Raw genomic sequence first — 24,966 nt, forward strand, 5'->3', positions numbered from 1 at the left:
AGAGCTCTGATAGAGGGCATGTCCCTGAGGTAGGAGCTTGAAATACCAACGGTGTCCTTGTTGATTTAAGGTAAAATGGTGGAATCATGATAAGTAATGACCAAAAAGGAGATTCCTTTTGTGGGTCATTTGATGTCCACAGACTAAGGAGATTTGGGGAAGGGATAAACCTGTCATGCACGACTCACCCTCTGGCTCGCTTGTTCAGAATATATTCCCTCTGCTTGTCCTGAAAAGAAGGGGTTAATTTTGTAAGGAAAGGAAACCTGGCTAACCTCACTGAGGATGATGTGTTTATCTGCAGGGAGTTGGCTGGCGGTCACCCATCTTAGAAGTACTACAAATTACACAAAGAAAGACATTTGAAGGACAGCTACTCACTAACCATCCACTAGCAAGACGCCAGCATCAGTGGAAACCAGCAAGGCCTGGCCCCAGGGATCCGCACACACGGCTTCGTGAGGGAAATTACTGCAGAAACACTGGGGCTCCCAAGGCTGCGAGGTGACAAAAGCATCGGAGAATAAGCGCACCGGAAAGAATACACCACGGCCCCTCAGATGGAAAGGTACAGTACACCGTCTGCAACAGCGACCCACGTATCCCCAAACTCTGGGAGCTGAGTGGGCCCTGGACTCAGTTACCTTTCTCTCTCTCTCTCTCTCTCTCTCTCTCTCTCTCTTAAAGATTTTATTTTTAAGGAGTCTCTACACCCAACGTGGGGCTTGAACTCACAACCCTGACATCAAGAGTCACACGCTGTACTGACTGAGCCAGCCAGGCGCCCCTCAGTTACCTTTCTTGGGAAGAAAGGTCTCCTTTCAAATACATATGCAGTAGGAAAAGAGGGAAGTCACAAATTTCTGGCACCATGATCTGCCTCTATATGTAATAATGCTCCTCGGGGCCAATCGGAGCATTGGTAACGTCTTGTAAGCACACATTTTTCTTTAGTACTTGAACTTGGACCAACTGCTGCCTATTTGTTTGGAGAATTCACATTAGGTCTTCATAAAAGGAAGATCCATATAGCCTCCACACAAAAAAAGCCTGATTCCTGTGTTGCTGCTTTGATAAAATTATGAAGTCATACACGATGCAAGAAGTTGACATTGTCTGAACATGAAAATGCTTACTGACCCACTTAAGGCTAGAGAATCTTAAAAAAAAATAATAATAACACCTGTTTGTAAGAATCTGGAAAGTGCTGCCGACAAACGTATTCATGCTCCCCCACGTGACGTATTCATACCTTGTAAACTCTTCCCCTTAGTCTCACGCTCGGTTCAGGCACCAGAGTTAGCCTCCCTCACTGCTGCCCCAGAGCTGAGTGGGGACGCCTGGGGCCGGCAGGCACCATTCAGTGGGTCCTTAGTTACACCAGAATTAGGGACATTTTCAACAGAACCATTAGCTTCCCTCCAAAGCACGTGGCTTAGCCTCAAAGGACAAAGATGTTTTTGGAGATTCTCAGGGACAAGTTAAAGTGTGACATGTTCACTTTTACTCTCAATTAGACGTGCCACCTGGGGACGGTGTAAGACCCGGTGTATGCACACGGGGGCGTGTCTGTACGCACTGGGTGAACACACGTTGGCGTACTGAATGTAGAAGTGGGGGCTGTGAGGTCGCCTTCAAAGGCATTATTTGGTATACACATAATATACTGTGTATATTACCACGCTGCGAAAAATGTGCTCTCCCTTTAAGAAACTCACAAGCCTCAAAGTGAATCTTCTAATTGCCAAAATGAGGCTTAGGCTGTTCTGGGAAGATCACACAAAGAATGTGACGACATTTTACAACCTGGAAAGGGCCACACCAGTTCGGGCCATTAATTGGAATGGCATTTCCCTTAAGAAGATGATTGGAAATTCTGACTTTGTGGCTTAGAACAGGAGGCCACGAAAAAGCAAAGACGTCATAAATGTCAGCTAGCGGCAGCCACTGACATCTGAACGTTAGGCAACACTAAGACCGAAAAACAACTCTTAATAACAAAACTTTCTCCGAGTGGAGGACACAAATTTGGAACATTTATGCAGAACAGGGGTTCTAAACCCAGGAGATCTAAGGCTCCTAGGGAATCCATCAAGAGCTTAAGGAGGTCTGTGAAACCCTGGAATTATATTCGAGATGTTGTGTACACGTGCCATTCGCACATTTTAATGAACTAGAGTGTGGGGGAGGGTGTCCACTGATTTCATGGGTTCTCAAAGGGGCTGGGGACTCAAAGTTGCTTGAGGATGTCATGTATGAAGTGTCAGCGATAAGAACTCAGACCCGGTCCCATAGAGGCTCTGCTCTGAGGACTGATGGCATTTGCCATCGCACCGGACTCCCTTCTGCCACGTGAGGGGCGTGGTGCAGACTCTGTGGGGAGAGAATGAGGCCTTCAGGTCTTCCTGCCCAAGGGCAGGACTCCTTGCCGGTCCCTCTAGGAATATTAACACAGCTCATGAAATGACAGATGCCTTAGGAGAGTTGACAAAGCCTCCTCTTTGGAAATAAAACACTCTTGGGAGCAGCATGAGGGACTCTGGCCTCCACAGAGCCGACTGCACAGAAGTCCATGAGGGCCTCTGGGGCCCTGTTTCTCCAACGAAGGCCTGCGGCCAACTGGTAGGTTATGCACTGATGGAAAAACTGGAAGCTCTTTCTTTGCTGTTCACTGGTGAACAAGTTACCTTTCCACAGCCTTTCAGTTTTATGTATGCCTCAGAACTTCTTATCGAGGAGGTTACTAAATCCTGCTGGAATTTGGTATTTATACAGCTCTTGGCAACATTGAGAATTCTACCATTCACACAAGCAAGCCGATCGTGGGAGTTTGGGCAACCTTTGGAAAAGATGCTTTGCCATCAATCTGGCCTTAAGTTGGTTGTGGTTTTCCAGCATCACTTGTATTTTGAGCCCATCATTTCCCTGAAACCAGACTTGATAGTGTGTTGGGTCTGCAATTCAGATGCAAATCATTTATAGCTTCATCACTAAAGTAAATGCATTCGTAATTCTTCTGCTTTTATAATGGACACTTCTCTAGTGATGCTCTGTCCGTGGATTTGTCCCATTTAACTATCTGTTACATACTTGGAACACGGACATAATTAAGTACATCGGGAATGGTTTTACAATACAAAATCATGCAAGTTTATATGCAATTTTATTGTTTTCTCTTCTCTTTTTGATTACCACCCTAGTTTCCTTACCCACCCTCCCTCCACCCCGCCAAAGGAAAGTGGAAGTAAGAAGTAGATACAGAGGCCACAGAATTTCTGGGGTGGCTGAATGAACTATAGATTAAGCAGCCGTTTCTCAACTGTGGTCCTCGACCAACAAGCATTAGTATCTCCTGGGAACTTGTTAGAAATGCAAATTCTCAGGGCTCACCCCAGACACTCTGGAGGTGATTCTAGTATACACAGAAGCTTGGGAAACATGGCCCTAGAGCTTTGCTTTGAGTGTGTCCAGGCACCCCACGAGAGCTTGTTATAAATGCAGAATCCTGACTCCTCCCCAGAGCTCTTGAATGGGACATGCATTCGGTCACTATGTCCAGGCGGTCTGCACACACACAAGGCTTGAGGAGCACTGCTCAGCCCTGTCTGCCTGACCAGGCCTGGTCCACCAGCTCTCCTCCATTTAAGCACGCAAAGGCACACACACGCTCTGGAAATTGGGGACTCTCACTTACTGTTCCTCAATTTTATGTGGGGTTTCCCCTGAGGGCCCTGCAACAGACAAGCTCCTCTCCCTCCTGTCCCACACATCTCTAAGAATTGCAACAGCTTCCCTGATGACAAAGGACATTCACAGGCTAACTGGAGAGTATCATCAACTCACCTCTTTTTTACAGATCCCCGAAGCCACCAAGCTTGACGGAGCGTCCCCTCTCACAATGGATTTCAGTTTTAGTGCCTTACAGGACAGAGACCTCTTTTAAAGTTTGTTAGCAAGCAGTAATGGAACAGTAGGTTCAACACTTGTGATTTGAAAAATGTTTAATAAGACAGGAGTAATTTCAGACTAAAGTGTCAGGTTCCCACACTGCCCTATCACTGAAGACACGGCATGCAGCCAGCTGAATATGGTGAAGCCCTAACGACAACGTCCCAGCCCCCAATGACCCAGAGGCCATCCTGTCATTTCAATTAATCAGTGTCTCAGTGCAGGGATTGCCACACTGGGAGACTGACCCCTCCTCAAGCTTGATGAATCAGAATCTCTGAGAGCAGAGTCGGGGCGCCCCTGTCACAGAGCACCTGTTTGGTGCAGTTACTTTGGCCTCTTAGCTTTCCAGGGTCACTTGATTCTGCTTGGTTCTCTCCTCTGGGTCTGAACCTTAGCTGCAGCTGGCCACTCTCCTTCTCTGTGTTGACAAGAGATCAAGGCAGAAAGCTGTGTCACCTCCCAGAACTGAGACATACTAATGTCATGTGGGAGTGAGGCAAAGGGGGAACGATTTCCTCCACAATCTGGAATCAGATGCTAACAGTGAGCCACCAAATTCTGAGGATTGCTTCCAAGCAGCGGGGTGGGAATTCGGGTCCATGAGGACACCACTGCTCTGTGCTTACTCCTGCCAGGGAGAAGTTCAAGGTGCTTTTCCCACAGTGGCTCCTCACTCTTCAGAAATGCCCAGGAGGTAGGCAAATCGTACATGCTCCTTTGACAAGAGGGAGCTCAGCCTGGGCCTTGTGACTCCCTGCTTCGAGACAGTGGTACTCACTCTTCCGCAGAAAGCTTTGCTCCCCCCACCCCCACAGAGCTACGCCTACGTGGTTATCAAAAAGCTCACTCGTGGTTTCCACAGTAATCCTAAAAGAAACTGCAGAGCTCCCACAGGAGTACAAAGACATGAAATTCTTTGCAGGCGGGCCAGCTGATGTGGATGGGACTCACAACTGCAAATCTTGCCAAAGAGGTTTCAGAATAAAACCCACCTGCCCTATTCTAACAAACTCTGCCTGGCGGGCCTCCTCTTTCTTCCGTGCGGACTTGGGCGATTCTGGTAAGACGTCACTAAAAGATCGTCTGTTAAGCATGTTCTAAAAAAGAAAAAGAAGTCACGGATTCCAAAGATGGTTGTCAAGTCCCATCCTTCGGCTTCTCCTAACGCACAAACCTATTTGTCCAAATGCTATTTCAACCTCTGTATCCGTTGACGCAATAAGCATTCGTGGGGCACGGCTCGTGTGCCAGGGTCTGTGCTAGATGCTAGGGGTCAAAGGCCAACAGGTGGAGAGCCAGTCGCTCCAGGGCTTACTAACTTCCTACCAGGTGACGGAGTCACCACGTTGCACGGCTCCGGGGATGCCTTCTCAGAGAGCGGCACCCCTTCCCCCACCGCCCCCCGCACAAGGCGTACTGAATTCTGCGTGAATGGCGCCCCTTGGAGTCGTGTGACTGTAACTCTCTCGGTGACTTTGGGCAAGTGAGTTAATTTATGGCTCTTGGTGTCTTTGTGTGGCTAATACCTGTCTCCGAGGCGTGTTATGAAGACCACGTGAGGAAGTGCGTGTAAGGTGCTTAGCACAGGGCTTGGGCGCACACACAGTAAATGTCAGTTCTCTTCCAGTGCACAGTCAGAGAATGGGCACACTCATTCAATCAGCAAGCGCTGACTGATCACCCACCACTCTGCCAGATGTGCGGTGGCGGGGTGGGTGGAGGATGGTGATACACAGTCTGTCCTTGCAGAGCACAGTCTAATGGGGGAGACAGATTAAGGAATGGATGTCATGACTGGCACACGGGAGAATGCCTACGGAGGGGAAATACACAGAATGTGAGAGTGCCTAATATGGGGACTTGGCTTCACCGGGCGTTGGGGAAGGCCATGCTTCAGCTGGGACCTGAGGGGCCTCATGTCTTCATCTCGATACCCTCTCTGCACCCCTCCCTGACCTTAGGGAAAAAAGGGAATGGACGGATTAGTGAGCCTGGCTTGCTCTTTAGCACTTGGGGCTGGTCTAGACCGATTCCTGCAAGTAGTTAGGATGTACTGGCCAGCCGGAAGTCAAGAAGTACCCATAAAATGGTGGTGGTCCCTGTGCTGAAGGGAAAGGATCACCTGAGCACCGGCTCATTTGGATATTCTTCATCTCCCCATGTAAGCACCTGAAACTGATGCCGCACGTATTTACGCACATCACTGGTGGTTCCTTTTGCTGGAGTTTATGAACGCAAGGAATCTAGGGGAGTCTTCCCACTTGTTCTGGGATCTCTTGTTAAAGGCGGGGAATACTTCTAAGTAGCACTACTTGTACTCTGCATCAATGGGCCTGTGCGTCTGGTGATCTCACACTGAGTCTGGAGGATTCTAAAGAGCCCGAGGGGCCCTGGAGGCCCCGGGCGAGGCACTGGGTCCCATCAATGTGGAGATACCTTCAGCCCAGGAAGTGCCTGGCACAAAGTGAATCTGCAGTAAATGTAAATACTTGTTTCAGTGCCTGAATACGGGGCTGGCCGGTAAATCTCCGGAAAACCTTCAAAAGCTCCCAGTGTCTCTCCCAAATCCCTACTTTTGCCTATCCATCAGCTCTATGTCACTGGTAATGTTGAATAGTACCACCAAGGACAGGCACCCCCAAGAAGCACTCTCGAATGCTCCAGGGATTATGGATTGACACTCATGCCCCCAGTCTGCACCTCCATTCCCACAGGTCTGTGGTTTCTGAAAACCACGTTCCTGTATATGGACATTCCACACTCTTTCTTGTGGTAACAACGAGAGAACCAATGTTGGCCATGGTGGCCACAGTCCGGTGTTAACAGCAAGGATCAAGGCAACTCCTGTGTTTTTCTAACCAGGACTCATTGCTAGGACTGGTGTTCTTAACCCAAACCCATGAGAAGGAAAGAGGACCACGGACCCAGGGTTACCTTATGTAAATCTGGCATCAAATCCTGGTATAAAGATCGAATCAACATATCCAGAGTACGTCGACGTTTCTGGGCAAATGTTGGGGTTTCCAAAGTGGCTTTTTCACCATTAATTACTAAAATAAATCAAATTATAAAGGGAGTTACGAATACTAACATGCTATTGAAGAATGTCCTTCTCAAGGAAACTCTTTACAGTGAATGCCACCCACTTTCCAAATACTGGTATTACCACTGGCACTACCCTTCCTTCATGGAAGAATGTTTAACTCTCTAAATTTTTCTATCCAAACCCATAGTTCATAGGTATCTCTGTCTTACCTTTCCCGTTGGACTTCAAGCTTCCAGAGCAGAGGGTGTATCTAATTACTTGACCTAGTACACACCCAACCTGCCCCCATCTAGCATTCCTCCCTCCCTCCCTCCCTCCCTCCCTCCCTCCCTCCCTCCCTCCCTCCCTCCCTCCCTCCCCCCACTCTATCCATTCATCCATCCATCCACCCAAACATCTACCTACCCAACCATCTACACACCCATCCAACACATGGGCCAAACCACCAGGATGCCATTTAACAGGATTAAATATGTATTTGCTACATTTTGTTAGGAAAAATAACAACAGCCTAAGCAGAGTACCGGGGTTCTTGCCCTAATGGAAGTTTCTTCTGGGCAAAAAAAGCTGATGGTTAGTGGGCTACAGACACTAAGGGTCAGGAAAGTGGAGTGTCCAGTTCCACATCAGACCACAGAACAGAAAGTGTGCAATAGGGGTTAGGAGCTTGAAATCCAGACAGTTATGGGTTTGAATCCCAGCTGTGCTGCTACATTCTTTTTTTATTTTTAAAAAAAAAATTTTTTTTTCAACGTTTTTTATTTATTTTTGGGACAGAGAGAGACAGAGCATGAACGGGGGAGGGGCAGAGAGAGAGGGAGACACAGAATCGGAAGCAGGCTCCAGGCTCCGAGCCATCAGCCCAGAGCCTGACGCGGGGCTCGAACTCACAGACCGCGAGATCGTGACCTGGCTGAAGTCGCACGCTTAACCGACTGCGCCACCCAGGCGCCCCTGTGCTGCTACATTCTTAAGAAAATTATTTAGCTTCTTGGGGGGGGCCTCAATTTTCTACCCTGTAAAATGGGTATAATTGTATTTCCTTATAGGATCCTTGTAAGAATTTAAATGATATAATACATATAAAGGGTTAGCACCATACTAGGCATATCGAACTGAATAAATGTTAACTCTTAATTTTCTCATATAATGTGCCAAAGGAAGACTGAAAGATGAACTTCTTGGTCCCAGGCATTTCCTGGATAGGATCTGAGTGCTGGGGACAAGCTGGGCTTGTTTGTGGTAAGATACCTCTTAAGGAAATTAAACTGAATGCATTTAAGGCACACCCATTATTTTCTCTTAATTCTGTGACTGGAAATTTTTTGTTTGAGGATATTATTTCCTTAGTGCCCCAGAAAAAAAAAAATCCATTTTAAATGACCTGTTTCAGCCAAATAAAGGGAAAAGATTAAAAATCCTGTTGAAACGCCATTTCTTGTGATCTTGGAGTTTCCTGCCTGGCCTTCTTCCTCTCTCCTGTTAACATCCAGTCTGGAATTCAAAAAGACTTTGGCTCCCCTGGCTTGTACCTTTTCTCTCAGTCCATCAATCCCTCCTGGTCCTTCCTGGCTCCATGCTCCATTCCTTCAACGACTCTCTTCACAGCCCACAGATCGACTGCCACGTTTTCCACTAGATCGACTGTGCATGTTTTCAACTATAGATCAACTGAGGCCTTTGCCTCATTCTACCCAAGCATCCAAGGGTGCTGCTCAAAGTCACTCTGTTGACTGACTCCATTGAAATCAGCAGATATACCAATAAGCTGGGTTCTTAGGCTCCTGAATCATCTCTAATCATGGTTCAAGGGCTCCATGCCTGCAGCGGCCCTGTCCCTGCTGCAGACGCTCTGTAAACACTGCCTACCTCCTGAGCCCTGGCTTCCAAGATGCTCCCCATTTCTAGCTGCTAAACCTATTCTCCGTTGCTGACTCTGCTTCAGGTCTGTTTCTTGCTCTCTACCTGATCCTCTGGACTTGAAACACGTGGACCCCCATTGTAAGATTCAGGCAATTTCACACACCACTTCAGATTTTTGGCTTGTTTCTAAAACTCGGAATATCTGGCAGCACTGGGCGTGTTCTTCTGGATGCAGCCTGCGAGCCGGACTTACAGCTATAATAACCAGGCTATTCCGGGGAGGGAGGAAGCGAGCTCTTGGGGTTCAGAAGATGGGGGGCTCAGGGTCAGGTGTTTGAGAATTATCGGTGGAGCTAAAATGTATGCTCACCAGCTAGTGAAGACTGGATGGCCAGGTTCTACACGTATCATATCCACATTCTCTCTGTGGGTCTGTCTTTCTCATGGGCGCGTGCGCATGCGCGCGCGCACACACACACACACACACACACACACACACTCGCTAACAACTCCCCTTTCCCTAAGTATATACCCACATAACCACTCTGCCTCACCTGCTTCCCACTCTCCAACAAAGACACAGATACACATGTAGCCGGAGATTCGGCCAGAGAAATGGCCATATCAGAATCCTGGGCAGAAATGCAAACTTGAGGCTCCCTGGTATTGTGCGTGGGTGAGTACAGATAAACTTCAAGGCAGGTGAGCAAGACGGTAGATATAGAGTAGGACACAGGAGAAGATCTACGTATCACTACCAGAAAATTGAATGTTTCACAGGAAGAATTAACAGAACGTGGGATGGGATCCATGCTTAAATAACAGTATTTTCTTATACAGCATCCTTGGAGAATCTGAAGGAATGTATCCTAATGTAGAACAAGTTGCAAAAAAATTTCAAAATAGAGACTTACATTTCACTAGCAAAAAGTCCCTGAATTCCTGGTGGTCTGTAAACACCGGTGGGGATGGCAAGGGGGGGCCAAAGAGTGGTACACTTTCTTCTGAAAATATTTTCAGCCTACATAGAGAACATTTCAGAATTACTAGGTTTTTCTTCAAAGATCACCAAATATCTGGACCTTACATTTTTGTACAGTTGCCTACGTGATATGTTAAGAGTATTCATTCCCCGGGAGGCATGCCTTCTCTGGGCTGCCAGAGCCTCGGCCACCGTGTGGTTCTCCCATGGGCTTTAGGGCAGAGGCCAGGCCTTCCTGACTCCTTCATGGTCCAACCTACCAAGCTGTGGGCAAGGTCAAGGACGCCAGGAATAATATAGCAAAGGCCACCATTGAGCACCCACCGCATACCAGGCAGCAAGCATACTTGGTATTTTAAGACATCGTCTTGACTGATTCTCATCAAGCTGCCCAGGGAGTAGCATTACCTTCAATCTGCCCTACAGATGGGGACTGAGACTCTGAGAAGATAAACACTTTTTTCAAAACCACAAAGTGAATAGTGACAGAGCTGGGATTCCAACCCACATCTATTTGGCTCAAGGTTTATGCTCATTTCACAACATCATGATACCTTTTTAACAGATTAATTTTTGAGAACAGAGGGATCAATAGGCCTGGATGTAGCCCAGGAAAGGGGGTCCTCTGGTCAAGATCAGACATACCAAATTTGTGCCCATTTTAGAGTACAATAAAATTCCAAACTAACCCTCACCCTTGGGCCGACGACACAGAGCAACAAACACTATATGGAACGACCCTTCCCCAAAGAAATGATGGTCCCGAAGGGAGTTCTCGTAGGTGAGGACATTTGCACCAAATCAATCAGCAAATATGTGTAGAAGTCATCGAATGAATGCCAAATTAACAAGTAAACGTGAGAATCAGAACAAGCGACTGAGAGAAAGTCATCACCTACCTGTAATTGTCATTTTGTTGATCATACCTCACTAAGGCAAAAATATCTGTGGTGATGGTTAAGGAAATGTAATCAACGACCCCAACGCTCATAGTCAACGGCTTGTGCCTTGAAATCCCTCATGCAGAATCATCCCAGATCCGCACTTCTGTGCTCAGGGCATCTGTCACTCTTAGGCTGAGATGGAGCCTTGACTATTTTAAAGGAGACAGCCCAGGAAGGCAGAAGTTCAACCTCTGTGTGCTCGTCCTTTGGGGGAAAGAGCTTTGTCTCTCCATCTGTCAGAAAAGCAACACAAATGTAGCTATTACGCCACTAAGCAGCCAAAAAAGCCAAAAGAGCAATTTGTTGGCTTGGAAATACGAACCACGTCCCCGTATGAAATTAGACACACATTTCCCGTCACCCATTTTGTAAATTAAAAGCAAATCAAGTGCTTCCACTGCACACCTTCCCTCTCTCTCCTTCTGGCTTTGGTAGACAAAACAAACCAAAACAAACCAACGTAGAAGCTACTCTGTTGTGACAGGTGCGCCGAGTCTAAACCGGTACCATACCTCGTCCAGCTTTGCTTTCTTTCTCCTATTCCTCCTCCTCCCCTGGCAGCTCCTCCCCCACACTTTCCTCAGCTGGGGCTAAAAGGCCATCAGCCCCTCCAGCTGTTTCCATTGCTGGGCTCAGAGGAAAGAGGCTACGTTAACTATCTGCTGGCCGCTTTCTGGAAACAAATGTGTCAAGCCCCAAATCTAAAACTTAACAACAAAGGGGATTCTAAACATCATGACTGCCTCTCTGTCACTTAAAGAGCCACCCCCCTCTCCCCACCTGGAGAAAACTTCCGTTCTAGAAGAAGAACTGCTTCGGGAAAGGGGAAGTGGTGGCCCTAAATCCCAGTGAATGGAGTGAGAGGTCACTTAATGAGCAGGGGTGGGAGCAAAAACAATTATTGTTGAAGTGCAGGTGCATAAATGTTTTCTTCCCTGCCCTCCTGGAAGAAATACTGGCCATTTCCCACTTCTAAAACCGTATAGGCTGTATTAGGTGACAATGAACAAGTCAAAACACACAGAGAAATCTACTTCCAGATACGATGAGTCACAGTGGTCCTGTCTCCCAACATTTTTACCGGAGTCTTCAGGGAACAGGAATAATTAGAGCAGAATTTATTCGGAAAATGTCTATTAGCTGCCCTTTATTTACCTTTATTTACCACGTACAACCTGTGGAGGCACCACCTTTGGGTCTTGGGCTGTCATGGCCTGTGACCCAAAGCAACAGGGCCACGATGATATCTATTGGGCTGGCCAAACTCATGTCCTATGCCTGTCTGAATGAGCTGAGCTTGGACATTACAGAGAACTTCAGCAGGCCTTTGCCAGCAATAGGAGCTAAGCAGGGATTTGAGGAAGCAGAGGGAAAAGTGAATAGAAATATGATTCATTCCATCATTTCTCTAATTTTAAGAGGGGTAATACAGTAGTTATCACCAGGCTTTAGAATCAAGAAAGAAACACTATTTTGGCTATTTTAATTTGTGAATTTTTATTTAACTAAATTTAACTGAATTCTAATAACTTCAATTCAATTCAAATTTTTATTTGACTACCACAAATTTCTCAGAGGGTTCACTACCCATAATTCTTCTAGTCCATTTATTACTGATGGATGGTTAAGAAGTTTCCCTTATTTCATAGACTACTTGAGGAAAGAAACGATATTCCAGAAGCCAAGAATTCTCTGAGGATGAGTCTATCCACTACTCCAATGGATGGAGAAAAGATGAGAGCCAAATAACCCTGAGGGAGAAATCCAGAACAGTGGCTCTAAAAATCTAGCGACGCAAAACAACTACGACAAGCAAGTCAATGGTAACATTTGTTTTGAGGGTCACTTTAGACCCGTGAGGTTGACCAACAGCTCACTAAACTTGTTTACAAAGGCCCAGGATACGTGTAAAGTGGGAGCGGATCATGGAAGGCTTAAAGGCAGGAGAAGGTTCCTCTCCCTCCTGGAACACGATGGTGACGATGTCATTTCCAATATGGCGCTTCCTCTCCACCTGGATGAAAGCATAAGTAACACCGCTGAGGAGGTGACTCAAATGTGGCAGATTCACAGGGTTAAAAAACTAACACAGTATGGAAACCACAACGGTCACGGAGCCCCAAACTTCCATCGTGTTTGACTTCCTGCCTCCTGTGTTCTTCTACCAGCCCAGGCTCCAGGCTCTCCTAACCATCTCCTCAGCTCCTCCCCCAATGCAGACCTGCCTTTCTTCTTGCCTCCCCTTCGGCAGAAGCTTCCGAACTAGCCTCCTTGCCTCCATTCTCTCCCATTTTGCTGTCGTGATTGTGTCCACCTTTGTTCCTACTTCATCCTCTTAGCCTGGCATTCAAGGCCCCCAGACAAGAGGCATTGCATGAGAATTTCCTGGGGAAGGGGCTCAAACATGTGCATGTTTATCAATGCCTTAGCTACTTCTGAAAGATGTACTCGGGGAGGACAACGGCCTTATGTAATCTGACCTCAGCTGACCTTTCAAAACTGATCTCCTAGACCTGTGGTCAGCAATTTTTTTCTGTAAAGGGCCAGACAATAAATCGTTCCAGCTTTGTAGATCATATTGTCTGTTTGCACCCATGAGCTCTGCTGTCATAGTACAAAGGCAGCTATAGACGGTCCATAAACGGGTAGGCATGGCTGTGTTCCAATAACAATTTAACAAAACAGGCAGTATGTGAAGTTTGGCCCATGTGCCATCGTTTGCCAACCCCCTGTCCTAGACCTTTGCTTAATCGGCCAAACAGAAGGATTCACTGTTCTCCGTGGATCCCTGGTGTGTCCCCTATTCTGAAGTATAAGCTCCTGGAGAACAGGATTCCTTTCTGATTCTTACTAGATATTATCCCAGTTTTGCAAATGAGGAAATGAAGGTTTAGGGATGTCCTAATAATTTCAATTCAACTACAAAAGTCATTGTTTTTGGCAATCATCTCTTGGCTGTGGCACCAAAAGCACACCCAACAAAAGGGGAACTGAGATAAAATGGACCGCATCAAGATTTAAAGTTTTGGCCCAAGAAAGGACACCAGTGACACACGTGAAAGGCAGCAGCACACAGAATGGGAGAAAATATTTACAGGGGCACCTGGGTGGCTCAGTCGGTTGAGTGTTTGACTCTTGATTTCAGTCTCACGCTTTGTGGGTTTGAGCCCCGTGTCGGGCTCCGTGCTGACAGTGAGGAGCCTGCTTGAGATTCTCTCTCTTTCCCCCTCTCTCTCTGCCCCTGTCCTGCTCACACGCTCTCTTTCAAAATCAATAAACTTAAAAAAAATTTACAAATCATGTACCTGATAAGGGGTTATATCCAGAATATACAGAACTCCTACAACTCAACAACGACAAATCAAATAACTTGATTAAAAAGTGGGCAACCGGAGTTGAATAAACATTTCTCCCAAGGAGATGTGATCAACACATGAGAAGATGCTCCACATCACCGATCAAAACCACGATGGGCTGCCACTTCACACCCATTAGGCTAGCTATAGCAAAACAAAACAAAGCCGAAGAAAACATAAAACACCTGGAAATAAAAGTGCTGTCGAGGACGCGGAGAAAGTCGAGCTCTCGCACACTGCTGCTGGGAATCCAGAATGGGGCAACTGCTGTGGAGAACGGTATGCTGGTCCCCCAAACACTTAACCACAGGATTACCACACGACCCAGCAATTCCACTGAGAAAGGAGAGGCTGCAGGAGAGTCGGGGTGCAATTTTGGACACGTTGGGCTTGAGGCATCTAGCCCCAGAGGGTGTCAAGAAGGCTGCACCTGAGTCTGGACTTCCGGATGGAGACGTAAATTTGGGGGTCAGCGTATAAAAGCTATCTAGAGCCCTGAGACCAGGGGAGATCATCCACGGAGTGAATGAGAGTAGGAGGTGGTGGCAAGAGGGCCAAGAACCGCACCCCGGGCCAGGCAGGGCTCATCACGTGCCCAAGATCACGCAGCTAGTTCTTAGCAGAGCTAGGACTGGGCCCAGATGGGCTGCTTGCGGGGCTGTGCTTTCATCCAGTTCTAGAAGTTGCCCTCAGGGCCTGGAGTTGGGAGACCAGGAGATGTCAGTGGTGCGGGACATCACAGGGAGTGAGGAGAAAGGTGAGGCCCCACAGAGGCAAATATCAATACCTCCCTCTCCGTCACCCCGCAGTTCAGGTTTGGTTCAGTGACAGAGGAGGAGACGTAGAAGTCACAGGAATACCAGAACCTACAAACTGTGCGAGGGGTGGCTTCTTTATGTCAGATTTGGGATATGGCTCAGACCGTTCCCCTCATGTTCTAGATGTTGGGAGGTCCAGAAGCAGCAAGATTTTATGAGCCAGGCTGGCCTCTGTCTTATTGTCTGTTACCTTAGGCCCCCAAGGTACAGAGAGAGGCTCACAGCTAGTGGTTTTTCTCTGCTCTGCCATGATTGGGCACTGTTAAGGTTCACTCGTGTCCTGTGTTTCTTTGTCTCTCTTCCCACCTGTCTGATCTTCCTGGTAATAGACACGAATTTGAGTTTTGTTTTGCCTCCTACCTACTGATGCTTGGCAAGTGGAGGCCCCAAGTGCTACCACGGAGACAACCACGATGTTGAGAGTACCGGGTCCACCTGGGGACATTACAGAGCTGCTGGCGAGGGTGGTCACGCCTTAATATACTGACAGCCCCTCGAAGAGATAAGGTTCACGTCTTCAGATTTGGGCAAAGGTTGAAATGTCACATTCTTGGGGCGCCTGGGTGGCGCAGTCGGTTAAGCGTCCGACTTCAGCCAGGTCACGATCTCGTGATCCGTGAGTTCGAGCCCCGCGTCAGGCTCTGGGCTGATGGCTCGGAGCCTGGAGCCTGTTTCCGATTCTGTGTCTCCCTCTCTCTCTGCCCCTCCCCCGTTCATGCTCTGTCTCTCTCTGTCCCAAAAATAAATAAAAAACGTTGAAAAAAAAATTAAAAAAAAAAAAAAAAGAAATGTCACATTCTTTGCTCCTGTCTCTCTGGCTAATGCCCCTACCTGTCACAAGACATGGGCAATTTGGTGATTGTGCAGGGCTGAAAAGGTCAGAGTGCAGGGAGGAGGAAGATTGTAAAACATTTCAGGGGAAGTTCTGTGATATTATCGTTGAGCTGTAGGAGGTCATTGTAATTCATAATGACTGGGAAGGCCAGCTCAGTCCCTCCTCAGTGCATGATCCTAAGATCCTAAGAGCTTCAGCTCCTGTGATAATAAAGGTGCCCTCGACCCTGCAAAGGAAGATGCCTTGCAGAAAGTGACCTCAGCCACTAAGCAGTCGTGCTGGGCCAAGGCACTTCCTGTTCCCACCTGCCCTCTCCCAGAGTGAGCCTTCTAAAACCAGAATGAGCTTAAGACCTCCAGTGGGTCTCCGGTGCCTGCAGGATAAACCCACCAGCTCTTTACTCCAGGCCCCAAACCATCTGACAGAACTGGCTCTTCCTATCCCTCCCTGCCACGTCCCTGAAGCACCTTTATATCTCACGACTGGAACATCACGTTTTATTTATTTGAAAAATAATTTCTTTAATGTTTTGTTTATTTTTGAGAGAGAGAGACAGAGTATGAGTGGGGGAGGGGCAGAGAGGGAGACACACACTCTGAAGCAGGCTCCAGGCTCTGAGCTGTTGGCACAGAGCCTGACCCAGGGCTCAAACTCACAAATTCTGAGATCATGACCTGAGCCGAAGTCGGATGCTTCACCGTCCGAGCCACCCAGGCGCCCCATGGAACGCCACATTTTAGCCCACTGGTTTGTTTTGTGTCTTTCCCCCCTGATGAGGTCTTACTGAACTAAGAATTACATGTGCTTAGAAACAAAAGCCTCTGAGCCCATCACCTCCCCTCTTCAGGTTCCTATTTCTTGCAAATCTTTGCTGACCAACTGTCCATCCACGTTTGTGATATTTATTCATACGGATGCCTTCAATGCATCAAAAAGGGATAAAGATCTAATAAAAAGTTAAACAGAATGCCCTCCAAATCCTTCAAAAACCAGCAGCATGTATCTTTGTTCCATCGAAATTCCCACAAACTGGAAAATCTTCTGGAAACGGCCAGTCTCTGGGGTGCGTCAGGTAGATTTCCCCCCGCAATACGGCACAGCTCATGCAGATACTCGGCGTTAACTTCCTGCAAGGCCCTGGGAAGTGCTTGCCAGCCGGCACTCAGGATTCACTTGCTTTATGTCCTGGGTAGTCTCTGATGAGATACCGGACACACGGAGAGAAGTCTCAGAGCAAAGGCGACATCTACGTAAAACAGTTTCTCACGAGTCTGTAAAACCACGCTCACGCATGCAAATACACATACACATTCACACAGAGACACGTGTGTGCACGATTATCTCTGATCCCTTATCTGAGGGGATAGCATCGGTGAGAACAGTGCTTCCCAAGGCTTGTGGAAAGTTCAAATACACAGACTAGAAACGTCCCTACACTGGTGCCTGAAGTTCAGTTCATTAATTAGCACATACAGTTTCTTGTTCTATGAAATCATAGTGACGCTTTCTCTACATTTAGGTCACTGTGTGATGGTCTGTGTGTTCTCAAAGAGCCTGTGTTCGCACATACCTGCTGTTTGTTCTCTTTGGAATATGGCAACATGGTGGAAACATGAAACATGATCTCATGCCCTTGGTAGACAGTATAAACTGAATGTATCCCTGTGGTATCATCTGTAAGATATAAACGTGAGCATTTAGTAGACACAGAGCATTCTGACACCCTAAGGAAATAGTCTTTATTTGCAGGCTGGGGGACTACAGCACACAGTTAGTACACAACCAAAGATCATTCTGGGTTATCCACCTGAGCGGAAGCCACAGTATGGCTCACTGTCCAGCTAATACAAGGCTCCTGCCCACTTGGAGAGTCCTCCCCCTCCCCGCTCTAAGCTCGCTTGCTGTCTGATTCACATAGACGTCTGGGCTTTAAAAGGAGAAGGTGCTGCAATCTCTTGCCTTCCAGTTACTGCTTGTGTACAGGACAAAATTAACACGCGATGACGTACACATAATTATGACGTCCATAAAACAAAGCAAGTACTCTCACGGGCAGATGGCAGAATGGCTGAAACCACTGGCTTTGGAGTTAAGCAGACCTGGGTTCGAGTTCTCAGTTATGTTCCTTTTAACAAGTCACCTTAATTTTCTCGAAGCCTCAGTTTCCTAATTTGAAAATCGGGATAAAAAGAGTAACTACCTTCTAGGGGTGTTTTCAAGATTATACTTGCAGGGTACCAGGCCACAGCAAGCGTTCAGTGGATGGTGGCTGTGACCGTAACGGAGAGGCTGAGTATTGGCAATGGGGGTAGCGAACCTACGGGCGGTCAGGTTCACCGTGTGCCCATGCGCCCTGCCGGGTCATTCCCCACACCGCGGCCAGCAAGTTTGGCTGGAGGGTGCATGCAATCAGACCCCACCACGCCTCTACTTAAAACCCTTTCATGACATCCAACTCCATTTATAATAAAATCCGAAATTTTTCATGTGATCTCAAACTCCCCGCGGGATCGCCCCCTCCTCTTCTCCAGTCCCTTTGCCGTGAAGATGTTCTCTTAGTTTCTAGAACACATCAGGCTCTTTCCTCACTCAGCGACTTCACAAATGTTCTCTTGCCTAGAATTCTCTTCTCCCTTCAAGACTCAAATTATTCCCTCTCATCCTTCCCTCAGGGAAGCCTTCTCTCATCCCCCAGATTAGGGAAAATGCCCCACGGCACTCTGCACTTTTTCTTCTTTGTTCCTCCAAGCACTTAGTGCTAAGGTATTTGGTAATTATCTGTTTAGGGTCTGTGCTATCCACTGGACTATCGGCTCCTAGAAAGGTAGGGACCATGTTGGCGTATCCATTGCTACGTCCCTGGAGCCTCACGTAGCCCTGGTACACAGAGGCTCTCGACAGTAAGTATTCACGGACCGTGGCCTGCCACACGTAGGGGCTGTTTGAGGGTGGACTTGGACTTGCCAGACTCAATGGAGGCCCCAGATGTGTCCAGCCACCCTGTGTCCAACTGGGTATGAAGCTCAAATTCCTTCTCATCCTTTCCTGTCCATCCCTTCCCCACCTTGGGACTAAATCCAAATACAGGTCAGGCCGACTACTAGAGAAGTTATACAAATGGCAGCAGAAGAGATCAGGAGGTGAGCTTACTTTTGGTGTCCAGACCGCCGCGGTAGCCTGTCCAGCCCTTTAGGGTGATTTTGTCACCCAGAAGATGTAAAAATTTTTGAAAAGCGTCACTTCCGATTTCTGCAGGAAGAGGTAAAGTGTGAATAAAGTACAGAATGTGCAAGGTCGTCATTTTCTAACGATGCCCTGAAATCACTGGAACGTTAACGAGGCCGTGGAGACTTGGGCAGCAGACCGAGTGGAGAGGTCACACTTCCTTCCCGGAGACCACAAAGGAACTTCCACAATTCACGGGATTCCAAGGAAAGGAAAACCACAGAATCAGAGTGACCAACCTTCCCGCTGCCAGACTGGGATCACAAGGCTTTAGTGTTGCAAAACGTAAACACCATTGCTACTTCTATTAATAATGAATAGGTATGTAACAAGAAGAGTGCAGGTTACAATAACAGGAAAATGGCACATTTGATAATTCTCCCAACCATAAATATCAGAGAAAAATCTTCCTCTGCTACTGAGATTATGATGTAGAGCCAAATTCTTCCAATCCCGTGTACTTTTCCAGACAGACTCCGTCTCTGGTGCCGGTGGCCGGTCCAAATTTGGTGACCGACAAGTATTTGCCAAATTGGATGAAACTGGACAGCAGCTGCCCTACAAAGTTTACCCTGAAATTTTACCCTAAAATTTCTTGAAACAACTGAAAGACTCCAACTCAACAGGTACGCTCAGTTTGGATTGTCAAAACTGTCAACGAGGGTTTCAGTGAGCACAAAGGAGGGGACACTTACCATTGCTGAACATCTCGTCATCAGTGAGCTGCCCGTCTTTGGCAAATAGAACCCCAAACTTGAAATTCACAGAGCCCTTACAATAAGACAACAAAAGGCGTTGAATGTAACTTTATCATGAAAACATATACAGTTAGGATATGTGTTGTTCATCACTTAGGAAAACTTCAATGACCAAGATGGATATTTGAGGATTACTTTCTCTCCTCCATCTCAATTTTGACTAGTATTAACAAAATCATTTATTTCTATAGGTTTTTATAGCTTACAGTTGAGACTTTTTTTTTTATATGAGTTAATTCATTTGTAATTTCATTACTAATGGCTTCTGCTGGATGCCAGGTCTATTCTGCAGCAAAACAGCACTCAAATTGCCAGCAGGAGCTCACAGGACCGGTGCTATGTTCTGATCAGTTAACACAGGAGAGCTCAGCGTAATTCAAAACTGAATACAACAATCTTAGGCTGATATATTGTGGACTGTTAGGAACAGAAATGGAAACTGTAGGCAACTTATTCTAAAAGCTGGTTTCCCCAAATTCCTCACGATAATTAACTTCAAGAAGTCACAAAACAGGGGCGCCTGGGTGGCGCAGTCGGTTAAGCGTCCGACTTCAGCCAGGTCACGATCTCGCGGTCCGTGAGTTCGAGCCCCGCGTCAGGCTCTGGGCTGATGGCTCGGAGCCTGGAGCCTGCTTCCGATTCTGTGTCTCCCTCTCTCTCTGCCCCTCCCCCGTTCATGCTCTGTCTCTCTCTGTCCCAAAAATAAATAAAAAACGTTGAAAAAAAAAATTAAAAAAAAAAAAAAAAAAAAGAAGTCACAAAACAGATGTGTGTGTTGGGGTGGGGATATCAAGAAGTCGCTAGTACAAATGTTCAATCTGCTACCCTGAACTCTAAACAATGGATTAAAATCAGATTCTGTGGGAATAATAAATACCAAATACAAGATGATAGGTTCTACAGGAAGAGTGGGGAATGAGATCAGGTAGATCAATGGTACTTTTCATATTTTCTTCCTTAAGCTGGATAATGGGTTTACAGGTCTTCATAATATTATTCTCTACCCTTTTTTTGTATATCTGAAGTATTTCATAACAAAAATGAAATCTGAGGTTGGAAGAGAATCAACTTTTGCGAGGCTCTGTGATGCACCACTAGATGGGGGAATTCTAGGTGGTCAATTAAAGGGTGGGCTAGGAACAAAGGTGTTTAAAGCATTGGCCAGTGGATCACAGGTTGGTGGCAGGGGCTGGGGTGGGCGGGTAAGGCAGAATGCCAGGATTCAGGACAGCTGGGTCTGGGAGAATTAAGACTAAAAATCCAATGGCCCAATGCTGTGCTTCTAAGCATCTTTCTGTCCTCAACACACCTAACAGACAGATGCACATCCATCAGTGAGTGTGGTTTTCTATACAGGGCGTGAAAGAGAATGCGCCCAGGCTGAGCCCTCACCTGGAACTCTTCCACAGCCCCTTCTACGGCCTGCTCTTTCCCATCATGCAGGTCTTGGCTGATATGTCCGTGTCCAGAGAGGCCTTCCTTGACTTTTCGGTATAAAGTCACTGCCGGCCATAGCATCTTGTTTATTTTCTTAGCACTATTCATACTCAGTAATTCTTTTATTAAATGTGCATTTGTGTCTGTTTCTACCACTAGAACACAAGTCTTTGAAGGATAGATCATACACGTCTTCCTTTCTACCGAATCTCCAGTGCCCATCACGGTGCTGGGTATACTGGAGACGATTAATAAATATTCATGGCATAATGTGTGCATAATAAAAGAGCAAAGACACAAAACTGGTCAGATACAACTTGTTTTTCACAAGCTGCCTCCAAATGATTACCTCTTCTTCACAATCTTGTTTTTGGTAATTTCTTACAATTTTTGTCTGGGGTCTCTTCCTACTTGAGGATTCTAAACTTGCTAACTTTTCTTTCTCTGTTTTGGAAATGATGACAGCAGTCACGTGTCTCTAAGACTGCTTGGAGGGCACACCCTCCATTCTCAGAGATCCCTTAAAAAGCACCTAGGCTCAGTCGGTTAAGTGGCCGACTTCGGCTCAGGTCATTTGCAGTCCGTGAGTTCGAGCCCCGCGTCGGGCTCTGTGCTGATAGCTCGGAGCCTGGAGCCTGCTTCTGTTTCTGTGTCTCCCTCTCTCTCTGCCCCACCCCCATTCACGCTCTGTCTCTCTCTGCCTTTCAAAAATGAATAAATGTTAAAAAAAAAAAAAAAAAAAAGCACCTACACGGGGTGCTTGGGTGGCTCAGCTGATTAAGCTTCTGACTCTTGATTTTGGCTCAAGTCATGATTTCACTATTGTGAGATGGAGCCCAGCATTGGGCTCTGGGCTGGGCAAGGAGCCTGCTTGGGATTCTCTCTCTCCCTCTTCCTCTGTTCCTCTGTTCATGTACATGTGCGCTCTTTCTCAAAATACAAATAAATTAAATAAATAAATAAATAAATAATAAATAAATAAACAAACAAACAGTGTCTACAGCAGTCTGCCTATAATAGTATCTCTTAGGATAACAGTGTTGAGACTAAGGCAGTGGCTCTCAGACTTGACCAGGTGTCAGAATCACTTGCAGACTTGCTAAAATAGACTGCTTGGCTCCACTCCTGACATTTCCAATTCATCACTTCTGGGGTAGGGCCCAAGAGTCTGTATTTCTGGCAAGTTCCTAGGTGATGCTGGTTCTGCTGGTCCAGGAACCCCACTGTGAGAACCACTGGACTAGAGAACAAGCTAGCAGACTGGCAGGTGGCACAGGATCAGGTCCAGCCAAGCTGACTGCTGGCGAGCCAAGAGCAGAAAGGCTGGGTCGATGGCTAGAGTCGTGAGCCGGGAACCGGCCGCCTCTTAGAACCAGAAGGGACCCTACGGCCCATGGAGTCCACGCTTTCCTCTTACAGACAGGATAAGTGGAGACCAGGGAAGGCCAGCCTCACCCAAGGCAGGCACTAAGCGGACGGTGAGATAGGAGCCAGAAGTCGGGTCTCCAGACTTTTGACCCAGCACTCTCCCCAGCCCCGTGGTGTGGTCTTCTCTGGGCAGTGCTGGGTTGACAGAAGTGCTGAGCCACAAGTAGAAAGGGGGCCTCCTGCCACCCGATCACCGGCCAAAGCTTGAAGGAGTTTTTATGGCTCTGTGACTGGCATCCTGCTGCCAGAGCCCTGGCTGAGGAATCCTCCCGCTTCAGGTGGGGACTCCAGAAAGACCAGTGTGGCAAGGCCTTGTTAAAATACCTGGAATTTACCTACAGGGTCTCCAGCTAATTTTGTTTCTAGGGCTTCCCAAATGATGGTAACGATTAACTCAGAGTTACCACCTATCTCCAGAAGTCAAGGCTTCACTGAATAGAGTGGATTATATTTTTGGAAGAGATGGTTTTGGGGAGGGGATGGTTTGATGTGGCACTACCCGACGACCACAGATCACATGTGAGCAAACTATTTAAGCTGACATCATGAAGCTGATCTCTCAGCACTAGATCTTGGGGGATGGCACAGAGGTCTCAAGGTTCTAACACCAGATCTGGGCCCCAGGAGGGAGGTGACTGGTGTGGGGAAATCCGTGCAAACTGGTTTTCTCAGGATTTAAGTCCTGCTCAGACACTCATCATAGAGATAGAATCATTTTTCAATTCCTACTTGTATGGGGCGCTTTTTTTAAAGTTTATTTATTTTGACAGAGAGAGTGAGCAAGAGTGGAGGAGGAGCAGAGACATGGGGAGAGGGGGAGGGAAGGGGGGGAGAGAGAGAGAGAGAGAGAGAGAGAGAGAGAGAGAGAGAGAGAGAGGATCCCAAGCAGGCTCCATGCTGTCAGCACAGAGCCAGATGTGGGGCTTGAACCCACGAACCTGAGCTGAAATCCAGAGTCAGACGCTTAACCGACTGAGCCACCCACGCACCCTTAGGGACTTTGGATTTTTAAGTTCTAAATGTTCTGAGACAAAAGTCAACGTGACTATCAGCCAAGGTGCAGTCATATCCTTGGGAATTAATAATGAGCTAGGAATCATATGTCTTTTGAAGGAAGTGAAGTATGTGGGGAAACTGAAGTTCCAATAATTCGAGACGTGCCGAGAAATGATGGCCTGATTTGAAACCAGATACCCCTGGTTCCTTGTTACTCTGGGTTAGGCGCTACCTTGGCATTTTTATGATTCACGTGTTCCTACACTTCTCATACTGTCTCCATACGTGTTGCAGGCTGGGGAGCCATGCCTCTCCTGGGGTGCCTCTCAGAGGACGAACAAAACTCGGGTTTCAGATAGTTTACCACTGCAACTGGGTGGAATTAGGATAAATGCTCCCGGGCCGAGAAGGCGGCAGGATTAAACAGAAGGGCCTTGGCCACATCCTCTCTGAAGGGTGACCATGGCTCAGGCCTCTTGGAATACACTGTAATGAGTGCTTGCTCTTATTGCTTTGAGCAATATTCTCGTAGTAAAGAAATGAAATTGAGAAAGAAAGAGATCAGCTATTTACTTTTCCAAAACTCAGGAGGTCCAAAAAAAGAAGTGTAAGAAGATAAACTCCAAACCAGTTCACAGGGGTTGTACGGGGCTGGGGCTGGGGTGGGGATGGGGTGGGGAGGGGAGGGCGTGGAAGTGAAGGTGGGGAGCTTTCTCATTTTCCATTTATACATTTCTGCACTTTGTCAGAACAGGCATGTGCATGTACTCTGTAGGTGCCGAATAAATACCTCTGGATTCACGAACAGAATAGTTCTGAGACGTGAAAACTCTACGCGGCGTAATCCTAATTTTACGTAAAATACAACAAACACATATACCAAAATGGGATACTATGCCAATACCAGTTTTCTCTCTGATTTTAGGCGGTACTTTCGAGTTTTGTGCATTTCTGTAATTTTTGAATGTTTGCCAGAAACGTCTATTACTTTCATTTCTTGCCTTCTACCAACTGCAGCCACAGGCATGACTTGTACGTGGATAACATACAGATAAAAATGTGGGTGTCCGTGTGCTGGTGCTCTGCAGCAGCCCCTCCTACACCCCCAGCGTCCTGCACAAAGTCCTCCTGGGAGTTACAACAACCTGGGCCGCATTATCTCAGCGACTTTGCACGTACATCGACGTGTTCACAGGAATCCCCTGAGATGTCACTGGCTCAGAGAAACCTACGCTGTTCAACATAAAAAACCTGCTCCTTCCTGCACCGCCCACTTTGTTTTCTTTTCCCCACAGCCCTCAGGGCTAGCCACATGGCCACGTTTATG

At 47.1% G+C, this 24,966-nt stretch overlaps 1 protein-coding gene across 6 annotated transcripts in view; it reads right to left on the minus strand.

The window, feature by feature from the left end:
• GARNL3 (GTPase activating Rap/RanGAP domain like 3) overlaps positions 1-24,966 on the minus strand; it is a 153,319-nt gene that overhangs the window by 28,008 nt on the left and 100,345 nt on the right. For all 6 annotated transcript variants that reach the window (XM_058694069.1, XM_058694068.1, XM_058694067.1 and 3 more), the window contains 10 exons: positions 19,716-19,791; positions 18,946-19,044; positions 17,366-17,469; positions 12,692-12,800; positions 10,742-10,787; positions 9,775-9,881; positions 6,886-7,001; positions 4,944-5,048; positions 3,844-3,918; positions 386-497 (listed from right to left, as the gene is read on the minus strand). In XM_058694069.1, coding sequence (XP_058550052.1) covers positions 386-497; positions 3,844-3,918; positions 4,944-5,048; positions 6,886-7,001; positions 9,775-9,881; positions 10,742-10,787; positions 12,692-12,800; positions 17,366-17,469; positions 18,946-19,044; positions 19,716-19,791 — 949 coding nt within the window. The remainder of the gene's footprint in view (positions 1-385; positions 498-3,843; positions 3,919-4,943; positions 5,049-6,885; positions 7,002-9,774; positions 9,882-10,741; positions 10,788-12,691; positions 12,801-17,365; positions 17,470-18,945; positions 19,045-19,715; positions 19,792-24,966) is intronic.

This window comes from Neofelis nebulosa, chromosome 12, assembly GCF_028018385.1.
Source record: "Neofelis nebulosa isolate mNeoNeb1 chromosome 12, mNeoNeb1.pri, whole genome shotgun sequence".
NCBI classification, from domain to species: domain Eukaryota; kingdom Metazoa; phylum Chordata; class Mammalia; order Carnivora; family Felidae; genus Neofelis; species Neofelis nebulosa.